The following is a 25,070-nucleotide window of genomic DNA, read 5'->3' as shown; positions in this document are numbered from 1 at the left end:
ATCTGTGATTCGCAAGGGCTTCGCAAATGCCCACATCATGAATAATCATGAGGTGGGTCGCAATTTGCGACCCCCTTGTGAATGGCAGCCCTCACAGGGAAGGTAGCCTGCTGGAGACAGTAGACCACCATGTCTGTGACTGCTTTTCAATAAAGCAGTTTTTTTGTAATGCAGCCCGTTTTCTTTAAAGGAAAACGAGATGCATTACAAAAACGAAAAATGAAACGTTTTCGTTTCATTTTTTCAGAGCAGGCAGTGGTCCGCAGGACCACTGCCTGCTCTGAATTTTTTTTTACAGTCACATTCACAATGGGAAAGGGGTCCCATGGGGACCCCTTCCATTTTGCGAAAGTGTTAACACCCATTTGAAATGGGTGCAAACTGCGATTGGTTTGCGCCCGCGTTCGCAAAACAATCCTACATTGCACTGCGAGTCGCAATTAGGAAGGGAACACCCCTTCCTAATTGCGAGTCGCAAACCTGTTTTGCGATTCGGTAACCAGGTTACCGAATCGCAAAACTGGGTTAGTGCATCGCAATGTGCTTTTTGCACGTCGCAAACAGCGAAAGTCGCTGTTTGCGACATGCAAAAAGCTACCTACATGTTGGTCTTGGTCCATAATTAGGTCTGGTGTTAACAAAGACATTTTGTTTTTATTAAACTTCTATTTCTCTCTCTTTCGGCTGGCTTTACTGTGAGTGATCGCATTCTGCTCTTCCACAAGGAGCATAATGGCACACAAAGTAGTTTTGTTCAGTGTCAGGAACTACAGTGGCAATCAGTGACGTAACAAAACTGGAGGGTACCCCTTTGCAAAGAACATGGAGGAGCCCCCTCTCCAGACTCTCTCAGGGCAGGTGCTGTGCTGAAGGGGCCCCCACGAGGGCGGCTGCAGGGCCTTTGTTATCCCACTGGTGGCAATGTGTGCTTTTAGAGTTCAAAAACGTTTTGGGGGTGTTTTGCCAGTGTTTGTTACAATGTTGAGGGCCTGGTAGCTCCCACAACAATAAAGTGTCACAAAAGCCATGTCAAAACAAGACACACCTTGATGAAACTAAAAGACTTATAAAAATATGTCAGATCAGTTGGCTTTGTCAGTGTTTGTTTATTTTCATGCTTCCCATAATCGTGTTGAAAATGGTTACACTGATTTTCCATTAGAAATATTTTTGGGAAATACTAGCATGCATCAAAACATTTGACTAAATGACACTTCATTTGCATCTAATCAGAGAGCATTCTGCGAGCATTATACTTAGCCTCATAGCCTAAACTTTTCAAACATGTGTATACACGTTTTTTTTTTTTGTACTGGAACCAACGTCAGTAGTGAAGTGTGACCTTAAAACATTTATTTACAGCACTCACCCTAATAATGAAGGCTTTCAAATAATGAACCATAAATACAAGTTCGAACAGCCTTATCTTTTGGAAACACATTACCTCAACTGCAGAGTTCCACTCTCTGTAAACAGGCAGCCAAAGGGTTTGTGCTGCAGAGGGTTGGGCTGGGCCTACTTGTCCCAAGGACAAAGTAAACATAAAAACTTGTTGCCCTTGACCCCAAACAAGATGTCCCGGGCGTTGGGCGAAAGGAATTCCACATCCCTGAAAGACCATATAATTATATGAGAATAAGCATTTAACTCAAGTGCAAGAGAACATGTTTATATACAAGATAAATGCGTATATCAAGTGGTTACGACTTAAAAAGAAATGTGCAATGCATCAACATAGCATGTACATATGAGCTGAATAATCAAGATTTAAAATACTTCACCAATTGCGTTAAAGTCATTGTTAGACTTTTCATCCTTGGCGTGTTCTCCCATAACTTTTTGCATCTGTTTCCCAGGTTGTTGATGTGTGCTGGACTCTGATTTTGCTGTTATTGTTACTCTGGGCACTTTACCACTGCTAAAGTGCAAGTGCTCCTATACAAAATGTGAATGTAATTGGTTCATCCATGACTGGCATATTTGATTTACAAGTAAGTCCCCAGTACAGTGCACTAGAGGTACCCAGGGCTTGTAAATCAAATGCTACTAGTGGGCCTGCAGCACTGGTTGTGCCACCCACATTAGTAGCTCTGTAAACATGGCTCAGACCTGCCACTACAGTGATTGTGTGCAGTTTTAAACTGTAAATTCGACTTGGCAAGTGTACCCACTTGCCAGGCCTAAACCTTCCCTTTTCTTAAATGTCCTGACCGTGAAATACTGCTAAATGTGTTTTTCGCTGTTGCAAAGTCTGTCCCTCTCGTAGATTAACATGGAGGCTGCCTTTAAATATGATTAAAGTGTAAATTCCCTTTGGGAGGGGATAGACGTGTGGAGTTTGGGGTCTCTGAGCTCACAATTTTAAAATACATCTTTTAGTAAAGTTGATTTTAAGATTGTGTGTTTGAAAATGCCACTTTTAGAAGTTGAGCATTGTCTTGCTTAAACCATTTATGTGACTCTAACTGTTTGTGGATTCCCTGTCTGGGTCAGTTTGACAGTTAGGCTGGTTCCACCTCTCACTAGACAGTGACACAAAGGGAGCTGGGGTGTAGTCTGCATTTCCTTATGAGCCATCTGTGCTAGAGGGGAGGAAGAGAGTGGTCACTCACACCTGAAAGGGCTGTGCCTGCCCTCACACAATGAAGTCTCCAACCCCCTGGTGTGTGTCTGGGGCCTGGCCTGAGAAAGGCAGGATTTCAAAATCAAGAGAGACTTTCCTTTGAAGTAGGCCTACTTCAAAGGGCAAAATGGGTATGAGAAGGGCACCCAAACCAGAGACTTTAGAACACTTCTGGAAACCAAGAGGAACCTCTGCCTGGAGAAGAGCTGAAGAGCTGAGGAAGAGGAGCTGCCCTGCCTGCGACTGTGCTTTGTGGAGCTATCCTGCAGATGCTGCTACAAAGACTGGACTTTGTGTTGCCTTCCTTCTTGTGAAGGCCTCCAAGGGCTTGATTTAGAGCTTGCCTCCTGTTGTTTGAAGTCTCAGGGACAGCAATGACTTCTCTCTGCTAGCACCTGGAGTCTCTGGAGAGACTCCTACTCTGCCAAGTGGTGCCCATCCAGTTCCTGGGGCCCTGAAAAAAGAAGCTGGCAGCCCCGTGCGTGAGAAATCCACGCACCAACCGCTGTGCGGGAAAAAGCTTGACGCGACTCCAATCTGCGGGTGAAAAATTGACGCACCGCCGGCTTCACGGCTGAAAATCGACGCTCTCCTGCAATGCGACCGGAAGTTCGACACCCGCGGCTGGAGAAACGACGCACTGGCGAGATCGCAACCTGCGCTTCGTGGTTTTCAGATCATCGTGCGGCTGAATTTCTGATGCAACCATCGCTGGGTGTGCAAAAACGACGCAAGCCTGCCCGGACCCGAGAGTGCTGACCGGATAAACGCATCACTCCCCTGCAGAGAGAAGAAACGTTGTACGCCGACCCGAAGGAGAAATTACGCAAGGTCTCGATTGTCAGTGATATCGACGCATCGCAATCCCTTTTTGACGCACACTCGCCCGTGCGGGGTTATTTTTTACTCACCCAGGTACATTTTCATGCTAACAGCGTTAGCATTGTGTTTAAAACTACATCAAGACTCTTTATGCTTTTTAATTGATAACTTGACTTGTGTATTGTGGATTTTTGTTGTTTTGGTCTTGTTTAGATAAATATTTTCTATTATTCTAAACCTGGGTTGTCATTTTGTAGTGTTTTCATTAAGTTACTGTGTGTGTTGGTACAAATACTTTACACCTAGCACTCTGAAGTTAAGCCTACTGCTCGTGCCAAGCTACCAAGGGGTGAGCGGGGGATAGCTGAGGGTGATTCTCTTTTACCCTGACTAGAGTGAGGGTCCTTGCTTGGACAGGGGTAACCTGACTGCTAACCAAAGACCCCATTTCTAACAATGATCCTCTTACCAGTGCAACTGGAGGAGCCCTCAGATCAGTCGGGCAGGAAACCCGATCAGCATCACAAGTAGATCCTGGGCAACGTGTCCGTTCCACAGGTGAACTCCTTTCTGTGCACCAAGTCTCACCATCTTTTATACCTTAAAGCACCTCAAGAACAGAACCCCCTCCCCTCTGTTAAGAAACTAAATGCTGGCTGTACTTCCTCTGTGTTGAAAACACCCATAGAAGCTGGCCAGACTCCCATGTTTGTTCTTAGACAGATTTGTATATTCCTCTGGTAAAAACAGTCTCAGACTTGTGAACTCTTATGGAGTCCACATCCCACATAGTATGTTCCAGCACTGTCCAACTTTGCTCTGGTGAAGACAAAAACAATGCTTGTGAGGAAAAACACATGTGCTGCCCTGCAGCTGCCGCAGTACACAAAAAGGAGTTATTCCAACAAGATGGACTCAATGGTCAAATCTACATAGCATCACACCTGGCCCTTAAACTCGTGAAGAAAGCAGTCACATTGCTTCACTGAAGCTGGCAGATGGAAACTGACTGCAGCCCCGGTGCCAACAGATTATGAAAGACCCGATGTCTGGGAAGGCGGCGGGGGAGAAGGATGTGTAAAGGATGAGGAGGTAGAGGAGATGGGGTAGGGAGAAGGTAGTCATCCCATGGCTGTTGAGGATCAGAGATCTTACCTTCTGTCGCTTCTTAAGATGAGGGATCCTCTCTTGGGGGTGCTCCAATGGTTGAGGCAGTTGTTATCCTGGGCAATACTGGAGGAGGGATGTTCCTTGGTTTAACAGGAGAAGCAGGTAGGGTGCACATAGTTGCTCCTTTGGAGGTTCAGGAAATCTTTCTGTAATCCTTCAACATGGCCTGTAGATACTGAACCAAAGAGTAGGCATCTCCATAACATCTTGCCTAGGATGAGGAGGTGGGATGATATTGACAGAGTTCATAATGGTGTCTAGGAGGCAATATGGTTGGTAAGCTTATTGCTCAGGTCCTCCTGGTACTTGATGTGAAGCTACGAAGGACTGTGTGAGTCACCAAATGGTCCTTCATCTTCCGACACCTCCCAGTCCAATAAATGACTGGATAGCAATGTTGAAACCTTGCTAGGAGAGGTGACTTCAGGTCTTGAAGCAGTCTTGGTGATTTTGGTAATGGTAATCTTCGTCGAGGGTCCAATTGAAGTCATAGTTGACGTGAATTAAAAGTGAAAGTGAATTGAAGTGTTGAATTTAGAAATTCCCTTGTCAATGGTAATGTTCGTCGTTGGTGCTGTCTGTGGTACCGTCCTTGTCAGTGCTGTCATTGGTGGTGTTGCTGTCCTTGTCAGTGTTGCCATTGACGGTGCAGTTGCTGTTGACGGTGTCTTCATTGCCGATATCTTCATTGATGCTGGTGAGGTCGAAGTCAAGTCTACAGTTGACGGTGACTTAGAAGAAATCACCTTGGTCGACGGAATGGGAGCATTAATGGCTGCCGTGGTCAGTTCTCATCGACGATGGCCTTGTGGAAGAGACAGCAGCATTGGTCGCCGTCGACACTAATGTCAACAGATTTCGTAGACTGTTTCTTGAGAGAAGGTTTTGTTCTGGACTTTGACAGTTCTGAGGGTGGAGATCGTTGGTGCTCCCCTTTTTTTATCAGATGGGCTATAGGTTTGAGAAGACGCCGTACCTGTGGTGGTTAGTTTGAGTTTCTCCTTTTCAGGCAGATCTTTGTGGTGCACCCTCAAAGCCTTTCTACTTTCCTCAGAAGCCTCAGCTGGTAAGAGGATCTTGACCTTTTGTGCGGTCTTGTAGATGTATTGCTGCCCTCCTCAGAAGTGCTTGAGTTTGGGGATTTAGACTTCTGTAGCCACAGAATCAACCTCCCTTCTCTGTCTCTCAAGGTTTTTTATGAAAAAGTATGACAAATTTTGCACTCTTTTACCTGGTGTTTAGGGTAGAGGCAATAGAGTCTCTGTGTGGGTCGCCCACAAGTAGCCTTTTCTTCCCACAGGACTTGCAGGATTTAAAGAGGACTTCTTAATAAGACTCCGACATATTTGATGCAGAAAAACTGGGTCATAGGAAAAAACTGAGCAGAGCTCAGGGAGACTCCCTTCCCACAATGTGCGGTAGAAAATCTGAGGGAACCAGACTCTCTTGGGAGTGTTTTAGAGGGTGGTAGCACCTGGTTGATCATAGTTTAAGTTTGCTCCTTTTTTTTTTTTTTTTTTTTAAAGGACATAAATTGGCTGTTAAACTAATGACCTAGTGCCATTATAGTATATGATAGTTTTACATACTGCTTTATAAAGGTACAGAGGAACTCCCACTACGACGGGGATGATTCAAGTATGTGAATCTTTGAAATATCTAATAATGGATAAAGGCCTGTTTCAGGGAGGTATCAAGGCCACTAGATTTCTGCAAATCGTCATAGCAACTGTCTCCTTGATAGGGCTGACCCACCTCAGCACTCATCATTCTTGTCGGAGTCTATTCTGAAAAGTGAGTGTAGGGTCTGTAGTCTCGCTGGTGGCGACGGCAGCCTCTTATCTGTCGTTGGGCATGGCTTTGGTCAAGATCAGACCAGCACTGACCCCAAGTTGGAAAGTACTAAGGGCATCTACTTATCCGGCATCAATTGATTCAGCACCAGCATCAAAGTCCTAGGAGCCAGCATGGCCTGTGTTGCCAGAGGCGTGATCTAGTCCAGACCCGGAGGGTCCAACTGTTACCAAGGGGAAGCCCACTGGCAGTAGTGCACATGTAAGGCCTCTCTGCTCCTGGGGGCCTGAACTGTGCAAACTCTGATTTCTTATAGAGTGGCAGATGGCCTGGAAGCTCCAATTGTGCCAGAATCTGTTGCGGCTGTGAAGTTGAGATACACCAGGAACAAAATCGAGAGCTATGGTGCCATTTATGCACCTGGTCAGGAAAATGTGGAGAAGAGGACGAGCTTGGCTTCAATTTCTTGTGCTTCTTTTTGGACTCACAGGATGATTTGGAGAGTGATGAATATTGGCTTCTGGAGCTGCTTTGGCAACTCCTAGAGGGGGAACGATACCAAACCGTGGACTTGGACCACAACTTAGTTCAGTCACATTGAGGAGACTTGTGCTTAACTATGCATAGAAAGTTTCACCTCGATATTCCAGATGGCCATCGGGTTCATCACTGCAAGTCTTGGAGTCGTGACGACCTCAGACGCCACAGGCACACCTGATGTGGATCTGTCACAAACATATGCTTGTGCCAGTTCTCACGGGGCTTAAAACCTATCATTTGTGGTAGTGATATCCCATGCACACTAAGAAAATTTGTTACAAAATATGAGGTATCTGTTAGAGGCAAGAGAGAGGAAGCTCCGGTTCCACGTCTGGAGGTGTGGAAAGAAAATAAATGACACCAGTGTGCCCGAATGGTGTCTATACAGGCTCCGAAAGTCATTTTTCGGAGCATAACAGATAGATGGACTGAGATTACTGGTGCTGGCAGGCTGAGTGGTCAAAAAAAAACAGTGAATAGTGGGGTGAATTGTGTAGTAAGGTGAATAGTGAGTGGGTGTTGTGTGGAGTAGGTGAAGTGTGTAATAGGATGGGACGAGTTAGTGGTGGAGTAAGTGGAATTTCGTTGTAAATGCACTCGTTTGAGCAGTGGAGTGATGGCATAAGCTATGTAAGGCGTGGAATGAGTGGTGGAGTAGCTTGTAGTTTGAGCCAGTGTAGTGTAACGGGGTAGGTAGAGTGACTCGTTAAGTGAGTGATGTTCATGGGGTGAGTGGAGATAGTTAATTCTGGAATTAGCCAAGAAAGCGGTGTAATAGCAGAGCGATGGAGTGAACCACCGGGTGGTTTGTCATGTTTTATGTTACATATTCTATTTCATGTACTGAGCTCTGCCCCTTCTGTAATCCGCAGGATATACAGTTCTTTATGCAGATTTCCGGTCATTATATAATTTGGTTTTGTGTCACATTGAGCCACTGCGTTTGTTTGAGACCCTAGGAAGCTTTAAAGAGTTGTTTACAGAATATGCATGTGGTATATAAATCCCTAAATATTTCTCCACAAGATATGTTTTTATTTTTTAACTAAATGTAATTTTCTTTCCATCATATTTATGTAAGATTACCTTTCAGAATTAGTGGAGGGGTGAGACACATACTGAGAATGCATTTTAACATCAAACATTCCCCAAGCAGTAAACTTGTTGCAACTTATCCGGTTTCGTGTGCGTCGGCTGCGCAACTCGGTGTGATCTGCCCGTCCACCTGACTGACAATATTATCTTTTTCTCACCAGAAAGACCTCATGTTGGACGAAATCCAGAGGGTGAAAGAGAGACTGCGGTCAGAAAGGAAGTTCGTCGAGGAGGGTGACAGAGACCGGCTTCCTGCAAAGGAAATAGTTGCAAAATACCTTCGGAGAAGAGCTGGGCATTTGCCGGAAGAAGCAGCTGTTATCTATGCCACCGCCATCTGCCAGTGCCTGAGGAAAAAGAAGTCCGTCTTGTCAGAGGTGAACTTGCCATTTGTGGAGTTTGTTTTCTGTCTCATGTACCCCGCTGACTGAATTGTCCTTTGCAGTTTACAAAAAACAATGTTGCTCGGCGGATTGCCAGGGTTTTCTGGTACAAGTAGAAATTGTCTGACATGTTGGAAAATGAGATTAATCATTTTCCAGAAAGTTGGGAATACTGCACGAGCTTTCTCACTAAACACGCTCAGTGGGTGATGTCCTATAAAGGAGTTGGGTCACGTGCGCAGCACAGAGATAAATATACATCATTGGTTTGTGAAAGCCAAACATAAGTACAGCCAGCGATCTGTTATTGATGCAATGTTCAGTACATCATGAGAACAATAGGGCAAACACAGATATAACCGATACTTCAAAACGTTTAAACGTTCCGAGTAAGGCAAACTAGCATGCCCGCCCCAAACCCAGGAAACGTGTTAGACGAAGATGGTGCATTAGCAGAATCTTCATTGTCTTTAACTTCTAGTTTTCCATGTTTATACCAGAATATACTAAATTAACAAAATATTTCAGCCTGGCAAGCGGTGGAGTGGGTTGGAAAGACACCAGGAGACAAGGAAGGATAAAGAAAGTGATTACTCCTCCCATAAGGCTAGGTCCTTTCCCGAAGGTGGACGCCCAGCAGGGCAAAGAGTTGGCCATACCAAACCTTAAGCAACAAAGATTGGGACATCCTGAAATGGCGCATGCCTTGCTGTCTCGTGGAGCCAACTCATCCCCTTAACCTCCATAATCAAATGAGTGCCCCTACAGTTGTTTGCATGTACATACTTAGCACGCTCAATAATACTTTAGATCGAGACAGAACATCTGTAAACATTTTCAGTACACATCTTGTTTGCAACTAAATACAATGAGTTAAACTGCTGTTGATGAATCATCCACAAGCAAGTCTCAAAGGAGATAAATTTAGATCAAGAGGCCAGACATTTAATTGAATATAACCAGTTCCTTCATCTCCTCACAGACATCACATTTACCTGTAAATACCGAAATGAGGTACGGTAACAGAAAGAAACTATAACCCACTCCCCAACAACTTCGTCAACAGAGATTGTCATAACTAAGAAACTGGGTGTGTTTTTTTGTCTTATCCGTCCTTTGGATAAGGGAGTATTTAAATGTACCAAAAGATTCTTATGTGCAGTGATATTGTACGTCCTTGCACAGAATAAGCCGTTCTGCACTGGTGTTTATATTGAATGTCCATTTTACAGGCCTGCGAGCAATTGAGCAACCAGCTTAGACTAACAGGTAAATATAGACATTACTCACAAGTAAAAGCAGTGAAACCAGAGAATTGATCCGAGGTGGATAAACATTGTAAAAGTGATTAAGTATTGCAGACACTCCAACTTTCCAGAACCTACAGATCTTTGAGCCTATTCCAAGGGCCCAACATACTTCTCAAATCATGTTCTCTCATTAACGGATTACTTTGCAGTGAAATTTGCTATGTGTACAGCATCAGAATAAGCCTTGACTCTCTCAAATGTGTACAAAAGAATACTTTTTGTAGCTCATAACTGTGTTGGTTAGTTTAACCAAAGCCCATCAAATTAAGATTCAAGTTAATTTAAAAAACGAAAGTTTTTATTTTTAACATGACTCAGTTCAGCAATAATTGAGTTAACGAGCCATGACAAAGATGCCAAAATATGCTCACAGTACAAGATACATTTATAACCACATTTATAAGTTAAAGTTTTGAAATTATGAATATTTTAAGATGTCATTTAAAGAGACATCGCCATACTTGACAATTCTGTCTAACAACAGTAAGAGAAACATTCATGGAGTATGTAGGAAGCTGGCCTAGGGTGTGGTGAGCACCTATGGTGTCATCTCCTTATACCAGGCCCAGGTATCCCCTATGAGTGAGGTGTAGACAGTGTATAGGAAGACAGGGCTCTCTAGAGGTAGCTGTGGATGAGCAGCCAATACTTAGCTAGGAGACATGTAAAGCTTATGCAATACCACTATAGTCACACAGCACTTACACACACATGAAAGAAGCACACAGTGTTACAAAAATGGTAACACAAACACTAAAATACTGTATAGGCAATACTGTACTAGCTGGTGAGTAACCACACTATTATTTACACATTAGAAGTCAGGAACTGGCATAGAAAACAATAGAACACAGTGAAATAACAGAAAATAATGAAGCCTGAAGATCCCCTGGAAGGAGAGCCAACAAGCCTTGTTAGCTGCAAGTGTTGTGGTGCACAGGGGTACTGTCCTGCAAAGATAGGCAAGGACTTATCGTCTCTCAAGTTGGACAGCTGGTAGAGAAGACCAAGGGGACCATTCCAGGCCACCACCTGTGTTGCAGGATCCACGCAGTTTTGCAGGAGAGGATCCATGCAGCCGATCGTCGTTGTAGTTGATGCCTGCAGATGTAGGGGAGGGACTCCTTCACTCCAAGGGAGATTCCTTCTTGATTTTTGTGCAGGCTGAAGGCTCGTCGCCCTCAGAGGATGCACAGCCAGGGAAATGTTGCAGTTGCTTGAAGGAGCAGGAGAAACAATGTTGCAAAGCGGAGTCGTCACTGGAGTTGCAGATTGTCGGTTCCTGGAAGGTCCAGTTGCAGCCCCAGTGGCCAAAAGAGGAAGTAAACTATGCAGAGGAGTCCTGCTGGAATCTTGCATGTTGAATCTGAGGACCCTCCCTGGAGGGAGACCCTAAATAGCCCAGGAAGTGGAATTAGTCACCCAGTAGGGTGACCACCTATCAGGAGGGGGATGTGACGTCACCTGCCTGACCTGGCCACTCAAATGCTCCCAAGGGCCTCTTCCCACCTTGGATTCAAGATGGCAGAATCAAGTGGCCACCTGGAGGAGCTCTGGGCACCACACATGGGATGGTGATGGACAGGAGAGTGGTCACTCTCTTTTCCATTGTCCAGTTTCATGCCAGAGCAGCGACCAGGGGTCCCTGGACTGGTGCAAACCAGTTTATGCAAGGAGGGTGCCAAATGCGTTCTTCAAAGCATACCTGTGGCTTGGGGAGGCTACTCCTCCTAAGCCATGCAACCCCTATTTCCAAAGGGAGAGGGTGTTACCTCCCACTCCCAAAGGGAATCATTTGTTCTGCCTTCCTGGGCTTGAGCTAGTCAAGCAGCAGGCAGGCAGAATCCTGTCTGTAGGATGGCAGCAGCGCGGGCTGCCTGAGAAAACCCTGCAAACTGGTAGGAGCAAAGCTGGAGGTCCTCTAAGGAGCCCTCAGAGTGTATGGAATCATATACCCCAGTACTGTTGCCAGTATTGGTTGTAAGTCTGACATGTTTGATACCAAACATGCCCAGGTTCAGAGTTACCATTATGTAGCTTGACACAGGTAGTGACCTATGTCCAGTACATGGGTACTATGGCTTCCCTGCACTTACGAAGTCCAGGAAAATGGAGCTGGAGCTCCAAGAGACACATCTGCTGATGCAGGGGTGCCCTCACACTCTGGGCTAGGAGGGCCTGCCATAGGGGTGACTTTAAAGTGACCTGTAGTGAAAGGGTGCATGCACCTATTCATGCAGGCTGCAATGGCAGGCCTGCAGACACATTTGGCATGGGCTCCCATGGGTGGCATAATACATGCTGCAGCCCTTGGGGAACCCCTGGTGCCCCAATGCCCTAGGTACCACATACAAGGGACTTACGTGGGGGCACCTGTATGCCAATTGTGGGGTGCACAGTCACTGAGGTTGTGGTTAGCAGGATCCTAGTGAACACAGTCAAAACACACTGGCAGCAGGCAAAAAGTGGAGATAACCATGCCAAAAGAGGGTACTTTCCTACAGAGTAAACATCACCTTTAGCTAACATCGCTCTTGCAGCAGAACTAAATCACCATAAGATCTGGCATCCTTTGGAGGTCAGATATGTGTTAATTCAGTAATTATGGTATTGCAGCGGACAGAGGACAATCAGTGTCCTCCAGTGTATGGTCAAGCATAGATTTTAAGAGGATACTACGCTTTAGCCACCAGTCCTCTGATGTACGGTAACCTGTGAGAGTGCAGATCCAGTGTTTTGGCAATACCTATTTGACTTGCATGATGTTGGTTAGTCATTGCAGATCATGCAAGATGGGGTGTATGTACATGCTAGGAAAACAGCTCTCTGCACCAGAGCAACACCTGGAGCTTTCTCATCAAGGAGGTAGCCCTGCATACAGGGTATTCCCCAGACACAACCAAACACAGGCAGAGTACAGTACAAATTTCCAAGTTTCTTACAGTAAATGCAGACACCAACATTGTGTGCTGGGATCACGCTACTAATTAGTGTCTGGTTCTACTACCTCTAGCCCAATCTCAAGAGACTACATGAATCTACAATCATAGCCTCCACCTTGTCTGAATAGAGTACCAGCCAGTTTCTGTCCATCAAGATGGCCACTTTAGCCAGTGAGTCACAATAGTGAACACTGCGTTATGGCAGCTTGAAAGCAGGCATAGATATGAATGTCATAAAGGAACTGCAGGCCTGAAGCCTCAAACACCAAAAGTGTTGTTACTCGCCAGTGATGCATGTGAATCCCTGGCAACTTACTTTGCCTTGTCCTGCAGGAGTAAGATGATCAGATGCAGGTGTTTTACCATGTTGAGCTTAAGGCTACTAATTGTTCAATTAAATTTATACCATGGTTGCAAATCAGTCCTAAGGCTTCGTGACATGCAAACATAAGGATCAACAGCATGAGAGTGCAATAATAAACAGAGGGTGAAAACAACTATAATAAAGTGGACGGAGAAACCTTTAGAATCTCATTTTGGAAGAAACCAGTGCTATGGTTTAAAGTACTCTACTTAATATTCATACTTTCTAAAGAAAATAAATAAAAATACATTGTCACAGATTGCTCTTCGGACACCCCAGCCACTTCCACAAATCCATGAGACACGTCTTCCAGCTAGATATGTCTTAGGAGGATTAGTAATATCAGCTGCCGTTTTCTGTTGTCACTATGATGTTATCCAAGCAAGCATGCTATCCTCTTGCCATAGGGGATATGATAACCACATTAAATTCGGTTTGGAAAACTGTTTTTTAGGTCCTGTAGAAGCTGTGCTGAAGCAATCTTCTGAATTTCGAAAACTCTAGCAGAACATCTAGTTTGGCTACCCATGAATCGCAAAACACTCTCTCTATTTGTTGGCCAGTGAGGAAAAATCCAACCCTATGTTACCAATACGCATAGTTAAGAAATTGCCAATTTAGATCTGCCAATGGGTATGAAAAGATGCATAATCATTAGTATTGCACTTTATTTTGGTTCAAAATGTTCCTTATGATTGTTAGGCTTCTTTACATTTTTAAGATGATGGGGCGAGCTCCCCTTTTTCACTATGTTTCCTCAATACTTCCTGACCCTGTACTACCCTTTTATTTCTTCCTTCTAAGTCTCTACTTTCTCCACCAATTTCTGTTATCATAATTTACTTCTTTCTGGAGGATGTCCCTAGCGCCACCCATTTCCCAGCTCGCCTCCTCCTAACCCCATCCCTAACTGTACACCTTCTGTTCTATAAACCAATTTTAGAATGGCAAGAAAAGCATCTGCGATTGCTTGAAGTATAAAGTGTTAGTAGTACAACTAAAGTTAAAAACAATTGATTTGTAGTTCATCTTGATGCTCATCACTTTGGGTAAGCAACCACACCCTTGCTTTCCAAATTAGGGACAGAGTCCATAAATACATAATGGACAAATTGCCTGCACTCCAAAGAAAACAATATCACAGTAATGTATGACTGTTTTATTACTTCAGATGGCATATTTCCAGCCAGTCAATATGTGTTTGCCACAGTAAGTATAAACCTTTGACTTCATTAGGACTGTCATGGTATGTAGGTATCTAAAGTATTGGTAGCTGTTATAATGTATCCCCTAAACATGTTCCTGATGTAAAATGGCATTTGCATTAGAGATTAGGAATAGGATACCATTCCCCAGATTTTAAATTATTAAATGATGGTAATAAATAAACAGAAGGAATAATCATATGCCACTGCAATATTGTTTTCTTGATAGGGCCGGCGATATGTTAATTACTTCCTAATCTGTATTTGTTTAATTTTATTGTTTTTCTTCTCCTGCTTTATGCTCTTTCTTCGTATCTTTTCCCACTGTTTGACATATCATTGGTCAGGAGCTGTGATCTTACGGTAACTTCTGAGATATGATTGGTCAAAGGCGGTGAGCAGATCCCACTCTAGTGGTACCGTCTGAGTTGTCAGTGCTGTGAGCACGTTTTGTGTGTGCCCCTGTCCTCTACACGTATGAGCCTCGCTGCTCCCATTGTTAGGGCCCCTCTTGCTCTGGGCGCTGCACTACCCCTGCTCTGGCCCCCGTTCACCCAGCAGGGACCTTCACCTTCTATGATTTATCATACTGTGCCCTTTCCCATTTTACCTCAGACCTACTGCCTTCCTGCCTGTGCTCTCACACCGCTGCATTGGTGTCTCGGGAAGGGACTCAACTTCCTCCTGTAAAAATGACAGAGCTGCTAGAGGCTTCCCCATGTAGCGGCCGGAAATCATCATACTGAGGAACCAAGCGGTCAAGCAGCTGTGGGAGCCAGGGGAAGTCCAAGGTCCCCCGCACTAAGGGCAGGAAGGTCAGGCTCTCACTCCCTCCCCGGAGTTCCCCCTTCGTGTGTGAGCAACCTGGTGCTGTTAAGCTTAGGTAAGAAGTCACTCCAGCGGGCATTGTAGGGCACTGGGAGGAAAGGGCCTGGGCGTCACATGATAGTGAAGTGGCACAGGTGCAGTGAGGTCCAGAGTGATTCTAGGAGGGCTGGGTGAGTTTTGCAAGAGTAACATTTGAGATTATCAGCTTTGCAAGTCGCATTAGCAGTGGTTGGTCTTTGTCTTTGGTCATGGGCAAATCTTATATAATCAACTCCTTGGTATTCCATCTGTCAGCGCAAATTAGATGGAATACTTCATTATTATATATTAAGATAAAAACACTTGGAACACAGGACTTCATGGGTAGTTTATTGAAGCACTGGGTTAGTGAGGAAGGCAATCATTCTTCAAACTGAAATTGGTTACAAGAGTGGGATCCATTTTTATCTCAGGCAGTGCAGTACTTAACATCAAAGCACCTCAAGTATCAAAACACAAGGTTCATGCTGATAACAGGTTGGTCATCAAAAGACAATGTAGGAGACATTTGAGCTGACTTTTAGCCGAACGACCCTCTTTCTCTTGAGACCAGCAAATAAAAGGGATATAAGAAGAAAAATACAAGAAACCTCTTGAGCACTACAAAATTAAGCATGGGCAGAGGTACATCTCACAAGCAAGGGCTCTTATCCCCCAGCAAATGACCACTTTGTTCTGTTTGGCAAATGGGCAACGTTTATCAGGCATACGTATGATAATAAATCACTGGCCATCTATCGACGTCTGGCACTTTAAAGCGCGGAACTGGGTATTACACCATCAGGATTGGTAAACTTGATACAAAAAGGCTTTACCATGAAAAGCAGCTTTTATTACATGTACAGACGTCTTGCAGAAGTAATAAAAGGTGATCCTAATTCTTGGGCAGAACTTTTAAGCAGAATGTTTAATCTTGCAATAATGACAAATTCTATCATTCTGGAAAAGTGCTTTAGTCCATCCTATTAATAAAAAAAAGACCGAAGCATAATCTAAAAAAAAATATGACCTCATTGCCCTCTTGGATTCAAAGGTAAAACGTTTGCAAACCTGTTACTATCTCATCAATAAGACTGGGTCTTATACAACAAACTAATTCCTATCAACTAGACAGGATTTAGATCGAATTGATCTATAAGTGACACTGTTGCAGTCTTAAAATCGTTGGTGAATAAGATGTTCAAATAGTTTTTATCATTGTATGCAGGTTTCATCGCTTACAGACTTTTGATTAGGTGAATCGAATCAAATTATGGGGCAAATTAACAAAACTGGGGCATCAACCAAATATGACTGCATTTCTCGATGGCACTACATCACAACACATGGCCGGAAGTAAAGCTTGCCGGGGAAGTTTTATCACCCAGACTGCCAATAGCTTAAAACAAGGGTCCATTTTGGCACGCCTGTTATTTTCACTATATATTTCTGATTTATCCCTGCTACTGGATGACCCAAACGGCCTTGCTCTAAAATTAGGCATTAAGCATATCAGCTATCTGGGTTATGCTGATATTGTTCTTTTTTCCATTAACGCCTACAGTGCTCCAGTCACAGTTGGTGTTGCGAGTTCAATACACTGAATAATTTACAGGTCAACTGTGATGAGACCAAGGTTATGTGTTTTGGGAGTAACAGACGTTCTGCAAGACTGACGCTCGGTAATAAACACCCTGGAAGTAGCCGCCCCTTATAACTATTTAGGCGTAATAATAGACAAAAACTTTACCTGGAGAGACCACCTAATCAATACACGTATGAAGGCACAATTAATTACTTGTTCACTGAAGAAACATTTTCAAAGATCTGATGGTCAGGCCATTTATTTTCCATCTGTTACCGAGCTCCACAGTAAATTATCTCCAACTCTGTTGCACACCTGTTTTTTTAAATACAAATTTGTTGCTGTGCTGCATAAACCTTATGTTAATAAATTTAAGGGTTTACTTGGACTTCACTCTCCAAATACTCACTGTAAAACTTGGTTTGAGCTTACTTTGACTTCAATACTATTGAGGCATGTGGGACTGGTTTTAAATTATGTGTGTGACTGTATCAATGCCAGTGAAGATTCACTGAAATACTTCATATATAATAAGCTACAGGTATCAGGCGACTCTTCTCCAAGCCTGAACATTGCAAGGTGATCAATAAGGTTAAAAGTTACAACAATCTACCTAGCTACAGGAGCTTTCAAGAATGCCACGGTTGACTGGGAAAGACATCATACAGAAATGTTTGAAGGCCAACTCACGGAAGACCCATTTGACTCGTCTAAATTCATAAGTTTTCCATTCTTAACTTGGATACCTATTCTGATACATCTCAAAGTTATCTATTGGCAACACCAAATCCAGTGCACAGTGCATTTGAGTCTCCGATTTTTGTACATACCAATAGCTCAATTTAAAGGTTGTTGAAATAAAAAGTGTAATTCACTAAGACTGCGCCAACTTTGTGGCTTTAAAGACTAATCTTTGGCATATATAATGTGTTGGAAATGTCCCTTTCTGAAGAGTTTCCCCTGTTTTGTTGCTTCTGATCTCCTGTGCTGTACTTCGTTTTTGCTGGCTTTAGAACTCTGGACACTTTACCACTGCTTTTTTTTTTTTTTAATCTGTTTATTGATCATAATAATAGAGATGGACAGAGCAGTTGCTCACAGAGGCGAGCGAGTTAAGTACGCATACAGAGACTCATACATTATAATAAACATGGAAATATACTGAGAAACTATAACAATTAACTATGCCACTTAATATCAATTGGTGATGTATTGTGTGTGGGGCGGGGAGGGGATGCCTACGTCTGGTTCAAGGGATGTAGTAATATGCTTACGGGGTGCACATTAGTTACCAGTTGCGAACACCTAGATATGTTGGGTGAGGTTGCCAAGAGGGGGTCAGCTTTAGCCATGACGTGGCCGGCCCAGTTGCGAGCAGGAAACATCTTAATCAGTGTCCACTGTGCGTGGGATCCTCAGCGATCTGGTGGTGTGTGTTGGGTGAAACGTACAGGCTACCCCAGCAGGGCATGTGCGACCCAAGGTTAGGAAGGGACTATGTGCCTGTCCAATACAATCCGATACATGTAGGACTCATGGTGGGTGTATGTCATTCTTAGCTTCAATACTTACAATAAAGGCGTCCCATATTTCAGAGCCTCCCTGAGCTAACCCTCTATACTGTAATTGGTGTAGTGTTTGAGCCTCCGCGTGAGAACATTGAAGCGGGTCGCGCAGCCAACTAGCATATTCCGGAGCGTGTGGAGCCAGCTTGGTTGCTGTCAAGCGCTTAAACACTATGAAGGCCAACTCGATAAATCTGTGTACCTGTTTGTCCCCTTTGGCGCGGCGGTGCAGTCCCAACAGGCAGGACTCTGGGTCTATATTCAGAGTATGATCAGTGATATCGGCTACAGTGTCAGTGACACGTTGCCAGGCTATAGCTAACAGAAGACATTTCCACACAATGTGGTAGAAAATGCTGATGGCTGCACGCATCTGGGTCACATTGGGTCCAACCCAGGGTATATCCATTTTATGCGGGAAGGGGGCAAATAGGAGTGATGCACATAGTTAAATTGGGTGTAGCCGAGTCTGGTGTTGCGAGAGACATTCATGACAGCAGACAGTGCTGCTGTCCAGGCATTCTGAGACAGGGGGGGAATGGAGTACCTCATCCCATCGGGATTTTGTGCGTGTTAGTTCTGGGCAGACCCCATCTAATAGTGTAGAGTATAGTCTTGATATTACACCCTGTGTACTTCCGTCTGATAGGATCAGTGTGAGTAGATGAGATATCAGCGGTTCAGCTCCACCTGTTCCCACGTGACACCCAGCAAGTGCTTAATTGCCCAATATGATAGGAAGGCACCGGCATGTATCCCTGTGTTCTCCATAAGCTCATCAAAGGACCTCAGGGTGGAGCCCAAATAGAACTCCCCTGTGTTTACCAGGCCCACCCCGCGCCATGGGGACATGTTGTGGTGCTCTATCAGAGCTTTGGCACTAGGTAGTTGTGTCAGAGGGATCAAAGGAGAATATGGTATCAGGGAGCCTCTGCCATACATGTATTGCAGCCAGCTGGATTTGGCGACATCCAGTAAAATGGAACCGCATGAGGTATGGCATGACCCGTCCAGCAGCCAAGTTAGCTCCGGGAGCGGCGCTAGTGTTTTCATTATCACTGTACGTTCCGCTGAGGGGGTCTCACCGAGCCATGAGGCCGGCCACTGCAACTGGGCGGCCGCATAATACAGTTTGAGATTAGGCATGCCCAGTCCTCCCTCCTTCTGTGGATATTGTGTTGTGGACACTGCGACTCGGTCTGTCCCTACCCCATAGCAAGTCATTCATTATGGACTGCAGAGACTTGAAGAATGAGCAAGGCAGGACAATCGTGAGTGCTGTGAAGTAATATAGGAATCTCGGGAGGATGAGCATTTTTGCAATGGCCACTCTGCCCATAGGTGACAAAGGAAGAGCCACCCAGAAGGGTAATGAGCCGCGGACTGAGCGAAGAACCCTGTCTATATTGCCTTCTCTTAAATCATCTACGGAATGGTATACCTGTATACCCAAATACTTAAAGGTGGAGCGGCACCACAGTAGGTGATAATTTGGTAGGACCGAGTGGGGCTCCAATGGTACAGGGGGAAAATACAAGATTTGGACCAGTTGACCCGCAGGCCCGCGATGATGGCAAAGGTGTCGAGTATCTTCATCACCCCTGCCATGGAATTAGCGTGGTCACGCAAGTATATCGGGGCTACATCTGTGTACAGAGATATAATGTGGTGTGTGTTGAATTCCGGGATGCCCCAGAGGTGCGCCTGCATGCGCAGCCTGACAGCCACTGGCTCCATGGCTATTGCAAAAAGTAGGGGAGACAGTTGACAGCCTTGTCTGGTGCCCCTACCTATTGGGAAGGATTCAGAAATGACGTGCCCCGTTTTGACGCATGCTGTGGGATTAGCATATGTCATAATCCATTTAATGTATCCTGTGGCAAATCCCATCGCGCCTAGCGTTCAAATAAGGAAGTCCCAGCTCAGCGTATCAAGTGCCTTTTCGATATCTAGCGACAGGGCCACCGCGTGAGGGGAAGACTAGGGTTGTTGTTATGTATTGTACGAAGTAGTCTCCTAATGTTTAGGAAGGTGTTTCTGCCTGGTATGAACCCTGATTGATCAGGTGTGGTAAAAAGGGAAGGAGTCTGTTGGCTAAAATGTTTCCCACCACCTTACAGTCTGAATTAAGCAAGGAGAGAGGGTGATATGATTGAACGTCAAGAGGATCCCGGCCAGGTTTTGGGAGCACCACTATGAGAGCCTCACACATCGAGTCTGGCAATTTCACCTGGTCGTAAGCTTCATTGAACACCCGAAGCAAGGGTTGTAAAAGGTGATTTGCCTGAAATGCAAAGTACTCCGCTGGTAGGCCATCCGCCCAGGTGCCTTGTTACGGGCCATCTGTGACAACGCTAGGCGCATTTCCTCCATACAGATTGGACCATCTAGCGCGTCCGCCTGCACATGGCAAGTGCACCCACTTGTCAGGCCCACCTTACCTTTTAGTACATGTAAGTCACCCCTAAGGTAGGCCCAAGGCAGCCCCATGGGCAGGGTGCAGTATATTTGAAAAGTTGGGACATGTACTGGTGTGTTTTACATGTCCTGATAGTGAAATACTGCTAAATTTGGGTTTCATATTGCAAGGCCTATCTTGCCTATAGGTTAACATGGGGATTGCCTTAAAATATCTTTCAACTGTAATTTCCCATTGGGAGCAGATACAGATATGGAGTTTGGGGTCTCTGAACTCACAATTTAAAAATACATCTTTTGGGAAAGTTGGTTTTTAAACTCCAAGTTTAAAAATAGACTTTTAGAAAGTGGGCATTTTTTCATACTTAACCATTCTATACCTCCGACTGTCTGAGGACCACACGTCTGGGTCAGGATGACAGTTGGGATGTTTGTGAATTCACTCTAGACAGTCACACAAAGGGAGCTGAGGTGTGCCCTGCATGTCCTGATGTGTCTTCCTGGGCTAGAATGGTGGGAGGAGCTGACACTTGCCCTAAATAGGGCTCACACAAAGCAGTCTTTAACCCCCTGGAGTGTTTCTGAGGGAAAGGCAGGGTCTTGTGCATACAAAGACTTCTCTTTGAAGTTCACTCACTTAAAAGACAGAAATGGGTATGAGTATTGGACTCCTGACACCACAGAGTTAGAATTCTTCTGGACTGAGGACATTCCGCCAGAAAGAAAAACTAGATGCTGCAGGAGGGCCGGCCACTCTGCCTGTTGCTCTGCTGTGCTGGTCTGCTGCTTCTGTCCCGGGAGTGAAAGGACTGGACTTTGCTTTCTACATCCTGCTTTCCAAGGTTCTCCAAGGGCTTGGACTGAGCTCTGCTCCTATTAGAAGCCTCAAGGACATCAAAGACTTCATCTGCCAGCACTCGGGCTCTCTTGCTGAGAGTCCTGACTCGCCAAGTGGTGCAAATTCCAGTTTCTGGGCCCTCTGGAGTGAGTTCTGATGTAACCAAGAAGAAACCCGGTATACAGACTCCAGAGCGACTTCAGAACCAGCACAGCTGTCCGACTCCAAGCCGCTGCCTGCACCAGAGCTGTGGTCCCCGCTGAGTGCAGCGACCTTGACTGACTGCCCAGGCTGGATGCCGCTACAGCGCCTCCGAAGTCCTGCTACATCGTGAGTCCTGAGTGCTGTGACCATGACGTCTGGGACACTCGACTCCACCGCAGCACCTGTGGCCTGATCACGACAAAGCAAAGTCGACGCCTCGCGTCTTGACCTGCTAGATTCATCAACCCCACCAGATCGTAAGGAACCAACACATTGCCACAGACACTGCATCACCTCCTCAGTAACTGTAAGGAACCAACGCCTCATCTCCCCTTCCTAGTAGTAAGAAGCTTACGCCGCACCGGCTCCAGCGACGCCTCACATCCCCGACGTCTTTGTTACCTTGTTTTTCAAAGGTACTGTACCCGGGGTCAGTGAGACTCTGTGTCCGGCCTGCACTCCCTCGTGAGTGGGGTCGGACTATTAAGAATGACTGTCAAGATGTTGTGATAGAAACACAATAGCTCCAATTGGGGCTAAGTGCTTTATTGAGATTTAATCTTTAAAAGTTTGTATCTTTGCTTGTGTATGTTGGATTGTTGCAATTTGGTCTCGTTTAACTCAGATAAATATTGGCTACTTTACTAAACTGGTGTGGAGTACTTTTGTGGTGTTTTGCTGTGTTACTGTGTATGTGTACAAATACTTGACACTTTGCCTCTGAGATAAGCCTGACTGCTTGTGCCATCCTACAAATGGGGTGAGCAGGGGTTATATTTGCTGTATGGCTCTCTTACCCTGACTAGAGTAAGGGTGCATACTTGGACAGGATGCACCCATTTCCGACTAGAGACCCCATTTCTAACAATAGGCCAGTGTCTAATGCTTTGGTCTTAGTAAAAAATGTCTTAGATTTGACTTCTTCAAAGCGAACTGGAGAACAATGCAAGAAGTAATTAAATACTGCTTCACCACAAAATACTGTCAATTGATTAGGAAGCTAGTAAAGGTTTTGGATTTCGACTATCTTGGCTACTGCATCAAACTTATTAACTGTGTCATCGTAGTAGCTTAGAAATCACAGTAGTGGGTTTTGAATCTATGAATGTATTAATTTATTTGTATTTTTTATACTTGTAATTGATATATAATTATATCTACACAATAAATATTTAATCCACAGTGGTTAAGGAGAATGACCATACTTATGATGCTCAAGGGGCAGCTGTGTAGTTTTAGATAGAATTCTTTAATGGCAGCTAAAACACATCCCATGGGGGACCCTGCCGGACAGAACACCCTTCAACTTTCAGGAAGGAGTTGAGATGATTAACTTTTTTTTGGAAAGTTTATTGAAGATTCATGAAACAGCACCAAAGTTACAAATGTTTTCATTGATTGCTAATATATTGCCAACAGAATCTTTGGCCTTTGCCATAGTTGACTTCAAGCCTTCATCTACTTCCAAACATGCCTCTGTAGCTCACATCAGGTGCACTGGTGTCCAGTGTTGTCTGAGGACATTATGGAATCTGATTGCATTAACACTAGGATGCTTCAATTAAACATCAATCCGGTAATGGTGGTCCTAAAAATCATTTGAGGCTCTTTCTAAAGGCTGTGGGCTTGTTTTGTCGAATAGCGCTTCCTGAGTGGCCAATCAAATGACAGCTTTTGTTTATTTTTTACCTATAAGATACCACAGTACTCCAGTAGTATTCTTAGAGCCAATGAGGGGACACCACCAAATTCCTGCGCGTTTTACTTTCTGTTCAGAGTACCCCAGGACTCACAACTTTTTTCATTTATTTATTTTTAATACAAAGTTGGGTTTGCTATGAAAGGGTTCATTTTATTTAAAATATGAAGAACCCAGAGGTTTCCTCTCAGATAAGCAAAATGTTTTATTTTTATTTCTGTGTGTTGTTAGGGGTTGCCGTACCTAGAAATGGTACTGCAATATCTGCACCTTGCAATAAAGATGTTTCTGACTGGTTTTGATCACTGTTTTTATCATTCTGGAAGTAGTTCCTGCATTACAAACTTATTTACAGATCTGGAATTGAGAGAGATCACATCTAGCACACTCTGTATTTGTTCTCAGAACTCTATTTTTTGATGGGATTAGCCTTACTCAGAATGTATTATGGCATCAGGAGAACAAGGCGATTATTTTTAAAACCAATCTAGGACACAGGAAAGTATTCCCCAGGTTTAGTCGGATCTGGCAGACCCCAGTATTCCTGGAGGGCCACTTGTTTAGATATACCTATTTCTTAACCCCTTCATGATCACTCTAAGCACCTCTTTAAATGTAAATGTCTCAGTCTGAAAGGATTTCCACCAAATCACGAAAACCATGCAGAGTAAAATTATAACTTCCAGCAACATGTGGAATAATTCAATTAATTAATTAATTCATTCATTCATTTTTTCTGTACCTGTGACTGAACTTTCTTGTGAGAATGAACATGTGAAATCAATGTGTTGGTATTCCATCCCCCTATTTTCTTGGCCCTTGTTTGACACATCACCTCAAAACTTTCCAGAAAGGAACAGAGGTGGAAGAACTTTTAATTTTTTGTAAATGTTTTGTGTGGAGTTTTCCAGACACTGCCAAAGTTATTAGCAAACCAAATAAGGCTCTTCTTACGGAAACTATGTTCCAACTATAAATATACTGTGGAGTACCAGGGAGGAGAGAGGGCTGCATGAATATATGAAAGATACCAACACTGGAGTAACAGGCAACTCATTTTGTTGACAGTATTTTTCATATATATTCAGATGCTTGAATCAGAAATGTAAGGAGTACATAACCCTTAGAATAATACAGGAAGCAGGCTCACTTTTACTGAAATAGGTTATGGAGGACTGCCTGTCCCACTGCCATGTTGGTTGCTGTGCTCACATTCAGGACATAGTGGTTTGTGAAAGTATGTCTACTCTTCCATTTAGCTGTATGGTAGAGGTCTTGTAAAGGCACACCAAAGTAGAGTGCAGCAGTCGGTGCTTTTCTCATGGTGGTATTCACACTTATTCTGCCATGGAGTGGAAGCTTCACTTTGCTCTGCTAGAAAGTGATGCTGGTTTACAGCCTACATGCTATCTCCTGCTTTGACAGTGGCTCTCTGGCTGACGGAAGAACTCAAACTGTTGGTCAGACAAACAGGTCTCTTAGCTTGTCCAAGTAAAATAAATGCACCTGTGTACATCTAGCCAGCGCAATAATTTTTAGCGGCTGTGAGATTTAAAAAAAATGAACACAGAATGACAGGTTCATTTGTTTGAAAATCAGTGGGGACTTTAGTAGGGATGAAGTTAGGAATGGTCCTTAACAGTACCGTCTCATGCTAATCGGTGAAA

The 25,070-nt window shown here is 44.3% G+C and overlaps 1 protein-coding gene across 2 annotated transcripts in view; it reads left to right on the top strand.

The window, feature by feature from the left end:
• Nucleotides 1-25,070, top strand: part of IRAK2 (interleukin 1 receptor associated kinase 2) — a 277,952-nt gene that overhangs the window by 216,057 nt on the left and 36,825 nt on the right. For both annotated transcript variants that reach the window (XM_069206326.1, XM_069206327.1), the window contains exon 11: nucleotides 8,206-8,421. In XM_069206326.1, the coding sequence (XP_069062427.1) occupies nucleotides 8,206-8,421 (216 nt within the window). The remainder of the gene's footprint in view (nucleotides 1-8,205; nucleotides 8,422-25,070) is intronic.

Source organism: Pleurodeles waltl, chromosome 9, assembly GCF_031143425.1.
Source record: "Pleurodeles waltl isolate 20211129_DDA chromosome 9, aPleWal1.hap1.20221129, whole genome shotgun sequence".
Taxonomy (NCBI): Eukaryota; Metazoa; Chordata; class Amphibia; order Caudata; family Salamandridae; genus Pleurodeles; species Pleurodeles waltl.
The sequence above is the reverse complement of the archived record's forward strand: the minus strand, read 5'-3'. Positions and strand labels throughout refer to the sequence as shown.